Raw genomic sequence first — 18893 nt, forward strand, 5'->3', positions numbered from 1 at the left:
GCTAGGGAACGCCTACTCTGAATTGCGCGTGTGTGATAACTCAATTCGCCCTTGCACTCCTTCTAAACAATGCATTTTTTTTTTTACTTTGGCAAAGTCTACACAACGCAGTCAACTGTGTGTTTTACAGATTTTAGTTTTGGAAACAGAAAACTGTATGGAGATCAAATGTTTAATCGATGAGTAAATTTGCAGAATGTCGGCCAAAATCCATCTCACTCCATCTTCTCCCACTTTTGGCCACTACAATTGCTCTCATCACCATATTTGGTAGTGAGCGGAAACAGCAACCGGATGCTTCATATTTATACATCCGGTGAAATTTCTGGCTCATTGTTCTATCTGTGGCCAAGCGACACCACAGAGAGCGCACTTGGTTCCTGCCCGTTCTTCGCTTCTTGTTGTTGTGAGCTTGGTAAATTAAGGGACTACGATGAAACTGATATTTGTATTGGAATACTAACAACAGTCGCTGCTGGCAATACTGGGGTGGTGGTAAACACACCGGGAACAGTGTCTTGATGTCTCCAAACACTGCATGAGGCTTTCGGTGGAATACCGCTGAACTCAGACGGGTGGACTACTCACACCCCTCCACCGGAGCTGACCTCATCTATCCCCAGCTATGGAACCTCACAAACTGGCTGCCATACAGTCTTGATGTCGGTACGGGTGTCAGTTTGCCATTCTGGTATTCGGTGATGAGTCAGTCCGTCTCCAGCTCTGTATGGACCCCGGGAAGACCGGGGAACTCCGTCTCGTGTTACGGGACACTAGCGGAAGAACGGGTCCGAGTGTGGTAAGACAGCACGATGTTTTCATTATTACCAAGCAGGCAGGCAGGCAGGCATGGATGTACAGAAGGTTTTGCCATTACACTATTACATTACCCCTGGGCTCATGCTTAATTTTGACAGGCATTCATTGAACTGTCAGTTCTTTGAAACAGATCATTTATAGTAAAACAAATAGTTGAACTACATTCTTGTCATCAAACATCCCCGCTAGGTTTATATAGGCTGTACATTACTGCTATGCTGTCCAATCTCTTCCAAAAACAGCTCCAACATGACATCAGTACAAGAACTACAGTCATTATACTACCAGGGAACAAACACTGGTTGACGGCCTATTTCAGTGTGATAAAATGAGTTTAACTTTTCTTCTCTCATGTCTTCCAGTCCATTGCAGAGTTTGACCTGAGGTCGCTACACTGAGGTGAAGTGGCAAAATGCCACGAGCTGAGTTTGGCCATGCCCCCTCATGACCACATCAGCTTCAACTTCCACTGCCAGCAGGAGGCTCAGAAGTGGGCCACCGTGGTGATGTCATCACTCAGAGAGGCACATAGGGGTCAGGCACCACCTACAGTGGCAAGAAAAAGTATGTGAACCCTTTGGAATTACCTGGATTTCTGCATAAATTGGTCATCAAATTTGATCTGATCTTCATCTAAGTCATGACAATAGACAAACAGTGTGCTTAAACTAATAACACACAAATTCTTGTATTCTTCTTGTCTATATTGAATACCTCATTTAAACATTCAGCGTGTAGGTTGGAAAAAGTATGTGAACCCCTAAGCTAATGGCTTCTCCAAAAGCTAATTGGAGTCAGCTAACCTGGAGTCCAATCAATTAGATGAGATTGGAGATGTTGGTTAGAGCGGCCTTGCCCTATGAAAAACACTCACAAAATTTGAGTTTACTATTCACAAGAAGCATTGCCTGATGTGAACCATGCCTCGAACAAAAGAGATCTCAGAAGACCTAAGATTAAGAATTGTTGACTTGCATAAAGCTGGAAAGTGTTACAAAAGTATCTCTAAAAGCCTTGATGTTCATCAGTCCACGGTAAGACAAATTGTCTATAAATGGAGAAAGTTCAGCACTGTTGCTACTCTCCCTAGGATTGGCCGTCCTGCAAAGATGACTGCAAGAGCACAGTGCAGAATGCTCAATGAGGTTAAGAAGAATCCTAGAGTGTCAGCTAAAGACTTACAGAAATCTCTGGAACATGCTAACATCTCTTTTGACGAGTCTACGATATATAAAACATTAAACAAGAATTGTGTTTATGGGAGGACACCACGGAAGAAGCCACTGCTGTCCAAAAAACATTGCTGCACGTCTGAAGTTTGCAAAAGAGCCCCCAAATGGTTCACAGCGTTAACTGCAAAATATTCTGTGGACAGATGAAACTACAGTTGCGTTGTTTGGAAAGAACACACAACACTATGTGTGGAGAAAAAAAGGCACAGCACATCAAAACCTCATCCCAACTGTAAAGTATGGTGGAGGAAGAATCATGGTTTGGGGCTGCTTTGCTGCCTCAGGGCCTGGACAGCTTGCTATCATCAACGGAAAATGAATTCCCAAAGTTTGTCGACTTTTTGCAGGAGAATGTTAGGCTATCTGTCCCCCAATTGAAGCTCAACAGAAGTTGGGTGATGCAACAGGACAACGACCCAAAACAGAGAAGTAAATCAACAACAGAATGGCTTCAACAGAAGAAAATACACTTTCTGGAGTGGCCCAGTCCTAGTCCTCACTTCAACCCGATTGAGATGCTGTGGCGTGACCTCAAGAGAGCAGTTCACACCAGACATCCCAAGAATATTGCTTAAAAACCTCTTATGGCTGCAGGGGCAGTATTGAGTAGCTTGGATGAAAGGTGCCCAGAGGTGCCCATAGTAAACTGCCTGCTCCTCAGTCCCAGTTGCTAATATATGCATATTATTATTCGTATTGGATAGAAAACACTCTGAAGTTTCTAAAACTGTTTGAATGATGTCTGTGAGTATAACAGAACTCATATGGCAGGTAAAAACCTGAGAAAAAATCTAAACAGGAAGTGGGAATTCTGAGGTTGGTCGATTTTCAATCAAGACCCTATTGAATACACAGTGGGATATGGATGAGTTTGCACTTCCTACGGCTTCCACTAGATGTTAACAGTCTGTAGAACCTTGTCTGATGCCTCTACTGTGAAGTGGGGCCGAAGGAGACAGGAATTAGTCAGGTCTGCCATCAGGTGACCATGCTCTGACCATGCGCGTTCATGGGAGGGAGCTCTGTTCCATCGCACATCTGAAGTCAATGTAATTCTCGTCTGCTTTTAGTGAACGCGCTTCCTGACTTTGGATTTGTTTACCAAACACGCTAACAAAAATAGCTATTTGGATATAAATGATGGACATTACCGAACAAAACAAACATTTATTGTGGAAGTGGGAGTCCTGGGAGTGCATTCCGACGAAGATCAGCAAAGGTAAGTGAAGATTTCTAATGCTTTTTATGAGTTTTGTTGACTGCACAATTTGGCGGGTAACTGTATGGCTTGCTTTTGTGGCTGAACGCTGTTCTCAGATTATTGAATATTGTGCTTTTGGTGTAAAGCTTTTTAAAATCTGACACAGCGGTTGCATTAAGAACAAGTGTATCTTTAATTCTATGTAAAACATGTATCTTTCATCAAAGTTTATGATGAGTATTTATGTTATTTGACGTGGCTCTCTGCAATTTCTCCGGATATTTTGGAGGCATTTCTGAACATAGCGCCAATGTAAACTGAGGTTTTTGGATATAAATATTAACTTTATCGAACAAAACATATATGTGTTGTGTAACATGAAGTCCTATGAGTGTCATCTGATGAAGATCATCAAAGGTTAGTGATTAATTTTATCTCTATTTCTGCTTTATGTGACTCCTGTCTTTGGCTGGAAAAATGACTGTTTGTCTGTGCTTTCGCTGTAAAGCCTATTTGAAATCGGACACTTTGGTGGGATTAACAACAAGATTACCTTTAAAATGGTATAAGATACATGTATGTTTGAGGAATTTTAATTATGAGATTTATGTTTGAATTTGGAGCCCTGCACTTTCACTGGCTGTTGTCATATCATCCCGTTAACGGGATTGCAGCCATAAGAAGAAACAGTTTTGTAAAGAGGAATGGTCCAAAATTCCTCCTGACCATTGATTGTGCAGGTCTGATCTGCAAACCTCGTTTGGTTGAGGTTATTGCTGCAATAGGAGGGTCAACCAATTATTTAATTCTAGGGTTCACATACTTTTCCCACCCTGCAATGTAAATATTTACATGGTGTGTTCAAATAAGACATGAAAATGTATAATTGTTTGTGTGTTATTAGATTAAGCAGACTGTGTTTGTCTATTGTTGTGACCTAGATGAAGATCAGATCAAATTTTATGACCAATTTATGCAGAAATCCAGTCATTTCCAAAGGGTTCACATACTTTTTCTTGCAACTGTATCTCTATTCTCTCTGACCTGTTTGTCCACTGAATTCTCTTCCTAGCCTTCCTGTGTTCTAATAACCCGAGTCCTCTCTCTCCTCCTCTCCTGACCCCTCAGTGGCAGCCAGCCCTCCCACCGAGGACAAACAGCTGCCTCTGGAGGCCTTAGATGTCCAGCTCCAGTGCCTTCCCACGCACAGGTAGCCCTACACAATATGGTTGCATTATGGGCAATTCCACATGAACGGAATTAAGCTGAGAATCCGATTTTTCACTTTAAAATGTATGCCAAACAAAAACCTATGATTGCAAAGTTAAACTATACAACTCTATATGATGGAACAAAAAGCACTGCCCGTCATTCTGTTACCAAACTTTGCATCTGTACTGTTCTTCAAGTAAATGCGTCTTGTAACATTTTCTGTGGAAATTGTTAAAAGCCGTCCTTGTGCATATTGTATAGTTTGTTTGACTTTTCAGTCATTGGTTTTCGTTTGGCATACATTTTAAAGTGAAAAATCGGAGTGTGGGCATAATTTCAAATTGCCCTTGTGCTTCATGTGAATACTTAATAGCGGTTGTGTGTACAGTAGTGGATAGGCCTAGTTTCTACCCTTTTCAATGGCTCACTGTCCCTGCCTCTTGGTTTCTTCCTTGTGTCCACTGGTCTGTGGAGGAGATGTGTGCTGACCTGACCAGGGTCATCGAGGCTGGTGACATCCAGGCGGCCTCCATCTACGCTGCCGCCCTAGCTCATCAGCAGGCAGGGCTGAAGATCCAGCCCTCTGAGAGGAGCTACGGAGACACAGAGGTTAGGTGAGAGGGTTAAGAGCACTAGAGCTACTGGGTAGAAGAAGAGAAAGTTATTGAATAATTCAGAATATAACTTTGTAGGACAGGAAATGCATATTTTAGGAGTTTATGACGATTGTATCTTTCTGTGAAAGCTTGTCTGTAGTGGTCGAGGATTCTTCATCTTCCTGTTGTGTCACGGTGAAAGTCCTCCCCCACACGACCATTGCAATACTCAAGCAGCAGGTCAGTCTGAACAGCTTAAACAATATATATTTATTTTTAAAAAGTTTGAATTTAAATTCAGTTCTCTATAAAATGTATTTAGCTATAAAATAGTTTTAACATGATGTTAACCTTTCTGTCAGCGTTTATTTGTCTTTCTGTCTGTCCCTCTGTCTCCTAGATATTCTTGGAGTATGGCTTCCATCCGCGGGTGCAGTGCTGGGTCATCGGCCACTGTCTGTGTGCCGAGCAGCGCTCTCTGGCATCATATGGGGTGCGCAGGGATGGAGACACGGCCTTCCTGTACCTCCTCTCCGCCCGCCTCACATGGCAGCTGCTCCAGCAGGACCAGGAGAGTACCCTCCTCACCCGCGCTACCCCACCCCCCAGCAACTGCCCCACATCCCAGGACTGGAGGGGTTACAGCACCCTGCCACTCAGACTGAGCCACAGCAGCAAGGGTGAGACTGCTAAACACAAACAAGCACACACCACTGACATAAGGACCCATTGTTGGCACCCTCCTGACCAAGCGTTGTTCCTGTCCCTGTAGGTTCAAATGGAACAGGGCCAAATGGAGCAGGGGCAGAGAGGCTGAACATCAGTGAAATCAAAGACCTCATCAACCTGGAGATGCCACAACTCAATGATGCACTTAGTCCCAAGAAATCAGGCCCTCAGGTACACACAAGCTCTGTACAATACCCCTTGGTAATAATTGAATAACTATTTGACTCAGCTAAATGGATTTCACCCTCAACATGACTGTTACATACCTAGATGCTGTAAGTTGACATACAGTAGATATCCATCTACACACCTGCAAAGACACTCTTGCTGTGTGTCTCAAGGTTGGGCCTGCCCCTCTTGTACGTACATAACAAGCCCACGCCGCCTGGCTGTGAGATCTGCAGTACAGACCGTCCAGAGAGTTCTACTGTTCCTGGGAGCCAGAAACCAGACACTCTGGAGCTCCACCGCATACAGCAGGAGGAAGAATCCGTCCAACAGTACCAGCAGGTAGAATGGTTTTAAGCTCAGACAGATCTATACTCCCTCACTCATGCACGTAAACACGTTAAAATAGTGCTGATGCAAGCTGTCAGACCGTGCCGACAGGACAGGTAGGACTCTCTGATGTAGACACACACATGCACACTCTTGCACGTACACAGTTGAAAGTTAATGCTGTGTAGTTTAAAGGTTTATTAAGGGAAAGGGAGGCTTAGTAGGATAATGTAAGAGTTGAGATGACCAGGGAAGGTAGGATGGGCTCTCAAAGGCTGACTCTTCTTTTCTGTCTCTCTGTATTTTTAAAGCAGAAAGAGAGAAGAGAGCTGGGGGGCGCGGGTGCTCAAAACGGCTCCCTACTGGAAAACTTGGACCAGGACTACTGACTCGCACGCTCCACGTATCATCACAGAAAGAGTCTCGCACGCTCCACGTATCATCACAGAAAGAGACTGGCACGCTCCACGTATCATCACAGAAAGAGACTGGCTCGCTCCACGCATCATCACAGAAAGAGACTCGCACGCTCCACGTATCATCACAGAAAGAGACTCGCACGCTCCACATATCATCACAGAAAGAGACTCGCACGCTCCACGCATCATCACAGAAAGAGACTTGCACGCTCCACGTATCATCACAGAAAGAGACTGGCACGCACGCTCCACATATCATCACAGAAAGAGACTGGCTCGCACGCTCCACGCATCATCACAGAAAGAGACTGGCTCGCTCCACGTATCATCACAGAAAGAGACTCGCACGCTCCACGTATCATCACAGAAAGAGACTCGCACGCTCCACGTATCATCACAGAAAGAGACTGGCTCGCTCCACGTATCATCACAGAAAGAGACTGGCTCGCACGCTCCACGTATCATCACAGAAAGAGACTCGCACGCTCCACGCATCATCACAGAAAGAGACTTGCACGCTCCACGTATCATCACAGAAAGAGACTGGCACGCACGCTCCACGTATCATCACAGAAAGAGACTGGCTCGCACGCTCCACGCATCATCACAGAAAGAGACTGGCTCGCTCCACGTATCATCACAGAAAGAGACTCGCACGCTCCACGTATCATCACAGAAAGAGCCTCGCACGCTCCACGTATCATCACAGAAAGAGACTGGCACGCTCCACGTATCATCACAGAAAGAGACTGGCACGCACGCTCCACGTATCATCACAGAAAGAGACTGGCACGCACGCTCCACGTATCATCACAGAAAGAGACTCGCACGCTCCACGTATCATCACAGAAAGAGACTGGCACGCTCCACGTATCATCACAGAAAGAGACTGGCACGCTCCACGTATCATCACAGAAAGAGACTGGCACGCTCCACGTATCATCACAGAAAGAGACTGGCACGCTCCACGTATCATCACAGAAAGAGACTGGCACGCTCCACGTATCATCACAGAAAGAGACTGGCTCGCACGCTCCACGTATCATCACAGAAAGAGACTGGCTCGCACGCTCCACGTATCATCACAGAAAGAGACTGACACACACTTTCTATATTTTGCAGCTGTAACACGATGTACCATTCTCCTCAACCCATGCAGTCTCTCTCAAGCTACTGAGCAATAGTCAATTGTCTTACGACACAACCTCAGTGACTACATTACATAGGACAGCATTGTGGCTACCTACCCTCTGACCTTGTTTGAAACAAATACTGTATGTCTAAGCAAATTAATGGCTATTTTATGTTGAAATCTTTTTATATAGGACATTGTTAAAGCTACTATTTTGCATGTTTATAATAAATATTGTAACTGTACTGCAAGTCCATGTAGGCCATTTTTGCAGTGTGTCAACCAGTTGAAACCTGTTTCAGAGAGGGAAAACAACTCTGCTGTGTTGCCCATTCTGTTCCTGTTTGTTTCAGTCTGGGTCAAGAAGTTCAAAACTGTAATTGCTGTTTGTTTTCAATGTGTTAACTCTCAAAATGCACAGTTGAATTAATAATGAATGCATTTTGACTGAAAGCATCTGTTATTGCAATTAAAACGTATTTAACTGTAATTAAGCAAGTAAAATGCTGTTTTGAATAAAATGAATGCCTGTGTGTTAATTAGTGACCCTACCCCTAGTGACCCTATTGAACCTACCCCTAGTGACCCTATTGACCCTACCCTTAGTGACCCTATTGAACCTATCCCTAGTGACCCAAGTGACCCTACCCCTAGTGATCCTACCCCTAGTGATCCTACCCCTAGTGACCCTACCCCTAGTGACTCTACCCCTAGTGGCCCTAGTGACTCTACCCTTAGTGAACCGAGTGACTCTACCCTTAGTGACCCTATTGATCCTAACCCTCTTGATCCTACCCCTAGTGACCCTATTGAACCTACCCCAAGTGACTCTAGCCTTAGTGACCCTACCCCTAGTGACCCTATTGCACCTACCCCTAGTGACTCTACTCTTACTGAACCTAGTTACACTAGTTACTCTACTCCTAGTGACCCTATTGAACCTACCCCTAGTGACCCTATTGAACCTACCCCTAGTGACCCTAGTGAACCTATCCCTAGTGAACCTACTCCTAGTGACCCAAGTGACCCTACCCCAAGTGACCCTATACCTAGTGATCCTACCCCTAGTGACCCTACCCCTAGTGACTCTACCCTTTGTGACCCTATTGATCCTACCCCTAGTGACTCTACTCTTAGTGAATCTAGTTACACTAGTTACTCTACCCCTAGTGACCCTACCTCTAGTTACCCTATTGAACCTACCCCTAGTGACTCTACCCCTAGTGACCCTACCCCTCTTGATCCTACCCCTAGTGACCCTATTGAACCCACCCCTAGTGACCCTATTCCTAGTGACCCTACCCCTAGTGACTCCGCCCCTAGTTTTCCAAAGATGCATGCAACGTGCAACAATTTCAACGATTTTACTGAGTAACAGTTCATATAAGGAAATCGGTCGATTGAAATAAATAACTTAGGCCCTAATTTATAGATGGCCCACTTAGGCCCACCCATAAATGTATTTCAATTGACTGATTTCCTTATATTATGGGGGAGATGGGCCCAGCCAATCAGAATTAGTTTTTCCTCCTCAAAAGGGCTTTATTACAAACAGAAATACTCCTCGATTTCATCAGCTGTCCACGTGGCTGGTCTCAGACGATCCCGTAGGTGAAGAAGCCGGATGTGGAGGTCCTGAAATGAACATTCAGTTCTCTGGCAACAACTCTGGTAGACATTCCTCCAGTCAACATGTCAATTGCACGCTCCCTCAAAACTTGAGACATCTGTGGCATTGTGTTGTGTGACACAACTGATTATTTTAGTGGCCTTTTATTGTCCCCAGCACAAGGTGCACCTGTGTAATGATCAGTACCAGGATGACCTGACAGCCCATTCTGTTTAATCAGCGTCTTGCTATGCCACACCTGTCAGGTGGATTATCTTGGCAAAGGAGAAATACTCACTAACAGGGACTCAAACAAATTTGTGCACAACATTTAGCGAGAAATACGCTTTTTGTACATATGGAACATTTCTGGGATCTTTTATTTCAGCTCATGAAAAATGGGTCCAACACTTTACATGTTGCCTTTATATTTTTGTTCAGTATACCTAAACATACTAGCTACTTAAGATGGCACATTGGATATTATAGACATTCTGTATAAACACACTGGCTAATGCAGACCAGAAAACTTCGGATGGTGTGTGCACGAGGACACAGTCAACGTGTTCCACTGCCCCGTCTGCAACAAGCACAACTGCCTGCCCTGCAAGGTACACACATCACATTTACATTCACCAATGATTGCAAACTAAATGGATTTGAAAAGACCACCTCCTCTACTTTCCCCTCTCTCTCTCAGGCGATCCATGAAGAGATGGACTGTAAACAGTACCAGGATGACCTAACAGCCATGCTGAGAATGACTCAGCAGCCTGCAGAAGCAGAGATCTGCTCAAGGTGACACACAATCAGACACTTTTACATGTACTTTATACCTGTAGATTGATTTCAACAAGCATTGAAGACAAGTGGAAGGAATGTTAGGGTTTTCAGGTAGTTAGACTTTGCTCATATCATATTCACAGAAAATAACCCTCTCTCTCAGACCCTGGTCCTCTCCGGGGAGGCCTTGCACTGCCCTCAGTGCATTATCATTGTGCAGAAAAAGGAGGGCTGTGATTGGCTGTGTTGCACTGTCTGTCACACCGAGATCTGCTCGGTCACCAGACTGCGTCCCTGGGTGCCAGGGGTAAGAGCCCGCCTCTCCTGTCTCTCTCTGCCACATTCAGTCAAGCTCTGCTTGGTTGTGCTCCACTGCTCACCTCTAATGCAGAGATTTCCCATCTGTGTCTGCTACCGGTCTGTGTTTCTGTTCCCCCTAAGGGTCCGGGTGACACCAGCAAGGGCTGCCGCTGGAACATCAACAACCAAAAGTGTCAGAACTGTCACTGAGAAAGACAATAAGGGATGTGTGTGTTGTGAGAGTCAGATAGGTAGCAAGTTAGAATGGTAGGAGTAGGAACCAGAAGCCAAAGTTGACCATGCAAGACAAATGTGTATGTCACTCAAAAGGATTGATGATCTCACTGCATGTTCAGCTCTGCACATTTCCTGTTTGTTTTTGATCTCCCTATAAAGTCATGCAATACTGTTCAGGGACACATTAAACTAAGTGTCATTCACCTTTTCAGCACTCAAAGCTAAAGCCTAATGCCAATGACAGCGTTCTGGGGTTGAAACAGAGAGCGTACTGTGTTCTGACTGGAAATAATGCAATTTTTTCTGCTTAGAAACATAATAAAAATAATCTGTTTCAAACTACATTGCGCTGTGTGTCAATTAATAGCCATTTTGTAAGTACATGAGTGTTCATGTGAAATTAATACTTTGACATGTTCTATGTTTTTGTCCTGAATGAATAATGCAAGGCTCTGTCACAGACCGGATGTGAATACTAAAGGTTCTGTTTATTACTCACTGGCTCCTATTACAAACTCATTATGAAGGCCAAGAAAACACTGTCTGTTTTCATGGAAGAATGTGTGGAATTGCGCAGGAACTGCTGGTGTGACATTGTGCCTTAACAGTGTGTCAAAGCCACTAAACACGAGGCCTCACAAGACTCATCTGAAGGTCCCTGGTACCAGTTGAAAAAATGAATGGAAGTATATATGGAGACTGTTTTTAATGCCAAAAATACAGTGTAAAATAAATAAATTCCTGATCTTTCTTATCTCTCAGATATAGGAGAAACACTTAAGAACATTCTGCTGTTCCATGTAGTGAATGTTATTAAATGTGTTTGTATGGGCTAATAGCAGTATAGTTCAAGGGGTCTTAAAATTCCAAATCAAATAGCTAAAGGATCCTTGGTAAAACAATTTCATATCACTAGCTAGTAAAAAAAATGGGATTACATAATAAAAATAGTTTGATTGCATAATTTCTTTACATATTTTCTTCATTTATTTGCCAAGTAGCAAACATATTATTTATTCGATGACACCTAAAAATCTATTGTGAGAGCCTATAATATAATTTACCTCAAATGCATAGTTTTGGTGCGAAATGCAATAATAAAAAGTCAAGATAGCTGATGAAGGTAGGCTAGTCTTCTCCAGGACCCATTGTTGTTCAAGACAGTCAGTCATTCATTCAATTCTTATTGGAATCACTTAAACTCTTAGAAAAAAGGGTTCCAAACGCGTCCTCCTGCCTTCCCCATAGATAGCTCTTTTTGGTTCCAGGTAGAACCCTTTGGGGAAAAGGTTATACTTGGAACCAAAAAGGGTACTACCTGGAACCAAAAATGGTTCTTCAAAGGGTTCTCCCATGGGGACAGCCGGAGAACACTTTTAGGTTCTAGATAGAAAAAACGGTGCTAAGAGTAGTTAGGCTGGGCTACAGTTTATTGATAGTCATAGATTGAATTGTACTGTTTCAAGGCATTGTTAATGATGGTTGAGTATTACAATATAATTAGTAGAGCATAATAAACTGTAATGTAGTAGAATATGTGGGCGGAATTTCAAGTTACACACAATATTGATAACTATTTTGAATTATATTTTAGATTCTTGGAGACAGGGGACTCCTACAGGACCATTGGATTCAGCTTCGGAGATGGACGGTCCACGGTGGCAGGCATTGTTCCCTCTGTGGCACAAGCCATTTGGGACTGTCTGGTTGGTGAATACATGCCTGTCCCCAAGAGGAAGACTGGAGGGCCATCGCTGCCGAGTTCCTGGAGAGGTGGAATTTCCCAAACTGCCTTCTACTGTTTCCGTGTCGTCGATGTTGGTGCTTACGGCAAGGGAAGTGATGGCGGGACCCTCCGGGACTCTGCCTTCGGCCAGCCACTTCAGGATGGCACCCTGGAGATTCTACCACCTGCATCACTCCCTGGGGCTGAAAACCTGGGACCTGTTCCCCACGTCTTCGTTGATGACGAGGCCTTCCCTTTGAGACGCAATCTCATGAGGCCCTACGCTGGACGCCAGCTGCCATTGCCAAAGCCTGTAAGGATCTTTAACAAACGACTATCCAGGGCAAGGTTAGTTGTTGAATGCACCTTTGGGATTCTGGCAGAGCGGTGGAGTATGTATCGGAGAGTGCTTGGTCTCAGCCCCTCAAATGTCGATGCCTGCGTGAAGGCCACATGTGTTCTCCACAACGATGCCTGCGTGAAGGCCACATGTGTTCTCCACAACGATGCCTGCGTGAAGGCCACATGTGTTCTCCACAACTCCCTGCGGAGGTCATTCCAGGAGCCACTCCAGATGGAGACGGGCACGCCAAATGGTCACCTACCTGATGTCACCGGGGCAGGTGCCAACAACGCCCCCAGACAGGCACTCCAGGTGAGGGAGAAGCTGACCACCTACTTCTCATCGCCAGCAGGTGACAGTATGCCGTGGAGTGAAACAGCTCTTTTAAGAGCCCCTTAACACCAAACCATCCATCGTTGTCCATAAAATAGCATTTTTCCCCCAGATTATTTTATGTCTCCTTGTCTCTCTTCATTTGGAAGTTATATTTAAGTGAAATTTGGGAGTAAAGACCACAACTTAACTCCTTCCCTCTCCCATTAACATTAGTATTATACACACCTGGCTGGCATGGTACATCGGGTGAGCAGGACCTCTCAGGTTATATGACATACAGTTAGTATGATAATGGGAAAAGGTAACCTAGGATCCATACAAATAGTACAGTTTACCACCATCTTCACTGCCCTGACAAAATGCAAGTGGAAAAAAAAACAATTAGGAAGAGAATGTGTTTTTACTTTCATCTTGTCTTAGATCTGCAAAGGTATAGGGAAGAAATAAGCAGATTAAGTCTAAATGAGATATTAATAAACAAATGAAACAACTGACTATAAAAACATTATAATTTAACTATTCAAGTACAGGAAAGAACATGACAGGTATGTGTGTTGTAAAAATGTAGAAAAAACAAAAAAACTATTGAAAGAGTTGTGTATGTCCGTGTAAAAATACAAAAAATTATGTGCAGCCTGTAATCTGTAAGAGAACAGCAAGAGCATGTATTTTTGGCACAACTGCAGACAGATACAGGCACTACTCATAAAGACGTAGTAGGGGAACTTCAGACATGGCCATAAAGAGAGAGAGGGCAGGGCACTGGAGATCTGAGGTACAGAGAGGAGTGGAGGAGAGTGGATGTGTAGCCACAATACAAGTAAACACATTTCACCTTTAGTCTTGTAAAATAACAACAAGAGCATCTGAATTCTCCAGTGTGTCAGGTTCAATTCAGTCAATTTTCATGCAATCTTTGTTCAACTAATAATGAATGCTATCCTAAGTATTGAGAAACTACTAACAAGGACATAGTAAGCGGAATAAGGTCAGTTGGAAAATCTCAGTTGCATTTCCTTGATTCCTCGCGTCCTCTCTCCTCACCTCCCGTTCAAAACCCATTGGAGGACAACCAGACAAGTCTCCTCTTCCTGTCCTTCCTTTGAGCGGGTCGGCTAAATTGACTCCATCTCTGGAAGGGAAGAGAAAAACAACACATACAAGCGTCACATAATATAACACCATAAAAGGTGAGATTTATGTTAACTAAATACTGCTTGTATGGTGTAGTTAGTGGCATAAATATTGGAACAGTGTGGTAAAGTTGGTCATTCTTGCTGTTTATTCATGGAATTTGTATTTCAGATCAAAAGATGAATATGACAGGTAAATATTTAGACAGCAAACTGTTTTAGAATATTGTCTAACCCAGAAACAACAGCTATACATTTGCCTCATATTAATCCTTTGATCTGAAATACCAATTAGCCTACATGAGTATACTGTAAAAATGACCTACTTCACTGTCGCAATACTTAACACTACTTGTGTTGTGGAGAAAAAAACATACAATTGAACTCGGCATCGAAAAGCAGCTGATGAATTTTAACCTGTTCTTTGCTGAGGCAGCCTCCTCAGGGTTGGCACCAGACTCATGGCAAAGAGGGTATCTTTGTCCTCCTTCCTATGAGTATCAGGTTGGGCTGCATCCCCCTCGACGGCCTCGTTTGTCTCCACGGCCACATCCTGTTCAACGAGGTCCTCAGTGACTTCCGTGAGGGTCATAATAATCTCAGGTGGTCCCAGATCCAGAGGTGTTTCCTCCATTTCATCATCTTCCATGGCTGCACCGGTGGTGGTCATACTTGTGGATGATGTAGAGGGTCTGGCTGCACCGGTGGTGGTCATACTCGTGGATGATGTAGAGGGTCTGGCTGCACCGGTGGTGGTCATACTCGTGGATGATGTAGAGGGTCTGGCTGCACCGGTGGTGGTCATACTTGTGGATGATGTAGAGGGTCTGGCTGCACCGGTGGTGGTCATACTTGTGGATGATGTAGAGGGTCTCGCTGCACCGGTGGTGGTCATACTTGTGGATGATGTAGAGGGTCTGGCTGCACTGGTGGTGGTCATACTTGTGGATGATGTAGAGGGTCTTGCTGCACCGGTGGTGGTCATAATTGTGGATGATGTAGAGGGTCTGGCTGCACTGGTGGTGGTCATACTTGTGGATGATGTAGAGGGTCTGGCTGCACCGGTGGTGGTCATACTTGTGGATGATGTAGAGGGTCTGGCTGCACCGGTGGTGGTCATACTTGTGGATGATGTAGAGGATCTGGCTGCACTGGTGGTGGTCATACTTGTGGATGATGTAGAGGGTCTGGCTGCACCGGTGGTGGTCATACTTGTGGATGATGTAGAGGGTCTGGCTGCACTTGTGGTGGTCATACTTGTGGATGATGTAGAGGGTCTGGCTGCACCGGTGGTGGTCATACTTGTGGATGATGTAGAGGGTCTGGCTGCACCGGTGGTGGTCATACTTGTGGATGATGTAGAGGGTCTGGCTGCACCGGTGGTGGTCATACTTGTGGATGATGTAGAGGGTCTGGCTGCACCGGTGGTGGTCATACTTGTGGATGATGTAGAGGGTCTGGCTGCACCGGTGGTGGTCATACTCGTGGATGATGTAGAGGGTCTGGCTGCACCGGTGGTGGTCATACTTGTGGATGATGTAGAGGGTCTGGCTGCACCGGTGGTGGTCATACTTGTGGATGATGTAGAGGGTCTGGCTGCACCGGTGGTGGTCATACTTGTGGATGATGTAGAGGGTCTGGCTGCACTGGTGGTGGTCATACTTGTGGATGATGTAGAGGGTCTGGCTGCACCGGTGGTGGTCATACTTGTGGATGATGTAGAGGGTCTGGCTGCACTGGTGGTGGTCATACTTGTGGATGATGTAGAGGGTCTGGCTGCACCGGTGGTGGTCATACTTGTGGATGATGTAGAGGGTCTGGCTGCACCGGTGGTGGTCATACTTGTGGATGATGTAGAGGGTCTGGCTGCACCGGTGGTGGTCATACTTGTGGATGATGTAGAGGGTCTGGCTGCACTGGTGGTGGTCATACTTGTGGATAATGTAGAGGGTCTGGCTGCACCGGTGGTGGTCATACTTGTGGATGATGTAGAGGGTCTGGCTGCACCGGTGGTGGTCATACTTGTGGATGATGTAGAGGGTCTGGCTGCACCGGTGGTGGTCATACTTGTGGATGATGTAGAGGGTCTCACTGCACTGGTGGTGGTCATACTTGTGGATGATGTAGACGTTGTAGAGGGTCTCGCTGCACCGGTAGAGGCGTGGGTCTCACTTGTAAATGACGTAGAGGGTCTTGATGCACCGGTGGCGCCCACACTTGTGGATGACGTAAAGGGTCTGGCTGTAAAATTGCCACTCGTTGCCCTAGGCACAATAAATGGATCCAGAAAAGAAAGAATGTGGCAGAAGCGCCAAGGCTGCTGGCCTGAAGCTGCTGACCCAGACCTCTTCTTCTCTTTCTCTGCCCTTCTCTCTCTCTGATACCTGTCCCCGAGTCCTCTCCACTTCCTCCTACAGTCTTCTTCTACATAGACATGAACATGATAAGCCAAACCATTATCTAGCACAACTATAGTTTTTAGAAAGCTATCATGGACATGTCACCTACTGTACATACACACACACACACACACACAAGCAGGTTATCTGACCAAATGATCAGGGGTACAGTACTATCTACCATTTCTATTACTATTTATCTGACATTCACACTCTTTCAAACATGATTATTTGGGCAAGTTATCAGGGGTAGTAACTAGCATAATTTATATTACTATTTCTTTCACACACACCTCATTGGCTAGGTTAGCAAGCTAGCTAACTAGCCACATCTAGCACAAGCTCACTACTAAACTGACCTGGTAATCCTACTATCGTAGACACTTGTATCTGTTGATATCACAAGTTTACTGGAGAACTGAGACGAAGTAGAGACTCTGGACAGGGTGGATAAGGTTTAATTAAAAGCAATTTATTCAGAGGTAAAGATATCTGAAATAGCGTGCACGGACCCTTTCATCAAGCTCAAATGGAACTATCCGAAAGAAGCCCAGATTACAGAGTGCATAGACATTTTATACAAAGATAGAAAGTAGGTTGAGTCTGGAAGTTCTTGTCCTCTGGTTGGTCCTGATGAGTTGGGCGAGGTCCCCTTCAGGCTAGTATCACTGTCTCATTGGCTCTGAGTAGATTTCTTTGTCTTCAGAAATGTTCAGCTAAAACAGGAGATTAGGTGTGTGCGTAGATGTTCCTATTTTGACATTTCTGTGTGTCTCTGTAAAATGTTCAGACTGAAGAGGAGATTTTGTGTGTGCGTAGATGTTCCTGTCTTATCAGTGTTTATGAAAGGTTTGCGTCAGCCCTCTGTCCTTGGGTATGTGTGTGTCTCAGTATCTCGTGATATGCAGTACCAGGCACCCTTTTCTTATCAGTCTTTATGAAAGGCCTGTGTCAGCCATCTGTCTCTGGGTGTGTGTGGGTCTCAGTATCTGCTTATGAGTTTGTGAGAAACTCTGTTTGGAAAGAAGTTAGTTATAACAACGTAATAGCAAATATGCTTGTGTTATAATAAATGATATTTATTACATATCCAAGCAGCATTTGTTGTGTTTATGTCCCTGTAGCTGTCAGCTGTTGTGTCAAAAAGACACGGTTTTGAGGATACTGCGAACATGATTCTCTCATCCATGTGTCCAACCGCATGCGACCATCTGCAAAAGGTACCTGCATCAGTATAGTTGCATAGCTGCACAAAATGTTATGCAGCATTGATGCAATGACGCAGTGGGTGTGTTCGAAGTGTAAGGAACAGGACAGCATCATTGCATTTTGGGACACCAGAATTACATTCATTTCCAATGAAACGCTGCGTTTGCCTTGCAGCATTGTATTGCAGAGGCAGTTGCAGTGTTGTAGCGCCTACAATCTATGTGCAGCGCTCTCTCAACACACACACACGCTCCTCCGGGCCTCCACCCCACTCACTCAGTAACAGCCTGCTCACTGCCGGATAGTCAGCAACAGCAGGTCACAGTGAAATCGTTTTTGTTGTTGATTAATGCCATGGCGGCCACGGTGAAATTTAGAAGTAGCCCAAAAACCGGCAACCAATACATTTTCACCCATAACATAACTTTCAAAGGTGCCCAATTTCTGAGAAAGCCATGGGGAAAATAACGGACATGGCAACTTTGCCTGCAGCTCGAGAACACACGGAGATGGCTACCCTGCCTGCAGCTTGTGAACATCTCATCCAGAGCCTGAAAGCACTCAGCAAGAGAAGATTCTGCAAATGGAAAAGCTTAATTGGAAGAAGATTAAAAGCCATGTCCCTGGTGATTATGCTAGGTTGAGAGGAGTCATCACTGGGGTCCGATATCTATGTCCACAGATGATATTAAAGAAAATGTGAAGGGAGGAAGAGTGATTGAAGGTTGATTAGTAGGAAAGGGTTAAAGAAGTGAAAGCTTATCCATGCTGCTGAGGTTTGAGAAGGTTTTGCCTGGAAAAGTACAGATAGGATTCCTTACTTTCAATATCAGAGAATTTGTCCCATCCCCATTGAGGTGTTTTAAATCCCAAATAATGGACATGTAGCTGTTCAATGTAAAGAAAGAAAAATATGTGCCAAGTGTGGAGAGGTTAAAAAAACGTAGATAAAAAATATAAAAATAAAAACATGAGCTGGC

At 44.6% G+C, this 18893-nt stretch overlaps 1 protein-coding gene across 4 annotated transcripts; it reads left to right on the forward strand.

Annotated features, from left to right (window-relative positions):
* The first annotated feature begins 354 nt into the window (after positions 1-354).
* Positions 355-8359, forward strand: LOC139583398 (ranBP-type and C3HC4-type zinc finger-containing protein 1-like). 4 transcript variants are annotated; one of them, XM_071414441.1, is made up of 9 exons: positions 355-799; positions 1182-1383; positions 4381-4462; positions 4939-5078; positions 5210-5300; positions 5461-5740; positions 5833-5960; positions 6131-6299; positions 6599-8359. In XM_071414441.1, exons 4-8 carry the CDS (start codon positions 4942-4944, stop codon positions 6158-6160), a joined length of 666 nt encoding a protein of 221 aa, XP_071270542.1. In that variant the 5' UTR covers positions 355-799; positions 1182-1383; positions 4381-4462; positions 4939-4941; the 3' UTR covers positions 6161-6299; positions 6599-8359. The 4 variants fall into 4 exon arrangements, with proteins under 4 accessions (XP_071270542.1, XP_071270543.1, XP_071270544.1 ...); XM_071414442.1 differs by having other exon boundaries at positions 4942-5078; XM_071414443.1 differs by having other exon boundaries at positions 1182-1353.
* Positions 8360-18893: the final 10534 nt, after the last annotated feature.

The sequence above is a fragment of the Salvelinus alpinus genome, chromosome 8 (genome assembly GCF_045679555.1).
Source record: "Salvelinus alpinus chromosome 8, SLU_Salpinus.1, whole genome shotgun sequence".
NCBI lineage: Eukaryota > Metazoa > Chordata > Actinopteri > Salmoniformes > Salmonidae > Salvelinus > Salvelinus alpinus.

Excerpts from the sequence above, each read along its gene's own strand:
- LOC139583398 (XM_071414441.1), top strand. The coding sequence starts at position 4,942 with ATGTGTGCTGACCTGACCAGGGTCATCGAGGCTGGTGACATCCAGGCG. Across the intron at positions 5,301-5,460 it reads TTGCAATACTCAAGCAGCAG|ATATTCTTGGAGTATGGCTT; the intron begins GTCAGTCTGAAC and ends TCTGTCTCCTAG. Across the intron at positions 5,961-6,130 it reads CCAAGAAATCAGGCCCTCAG|GTTGGGCCTGCCCCTCTTGT; the intron begins GTACACACAAGC and ends GTGTGTCTCAAG.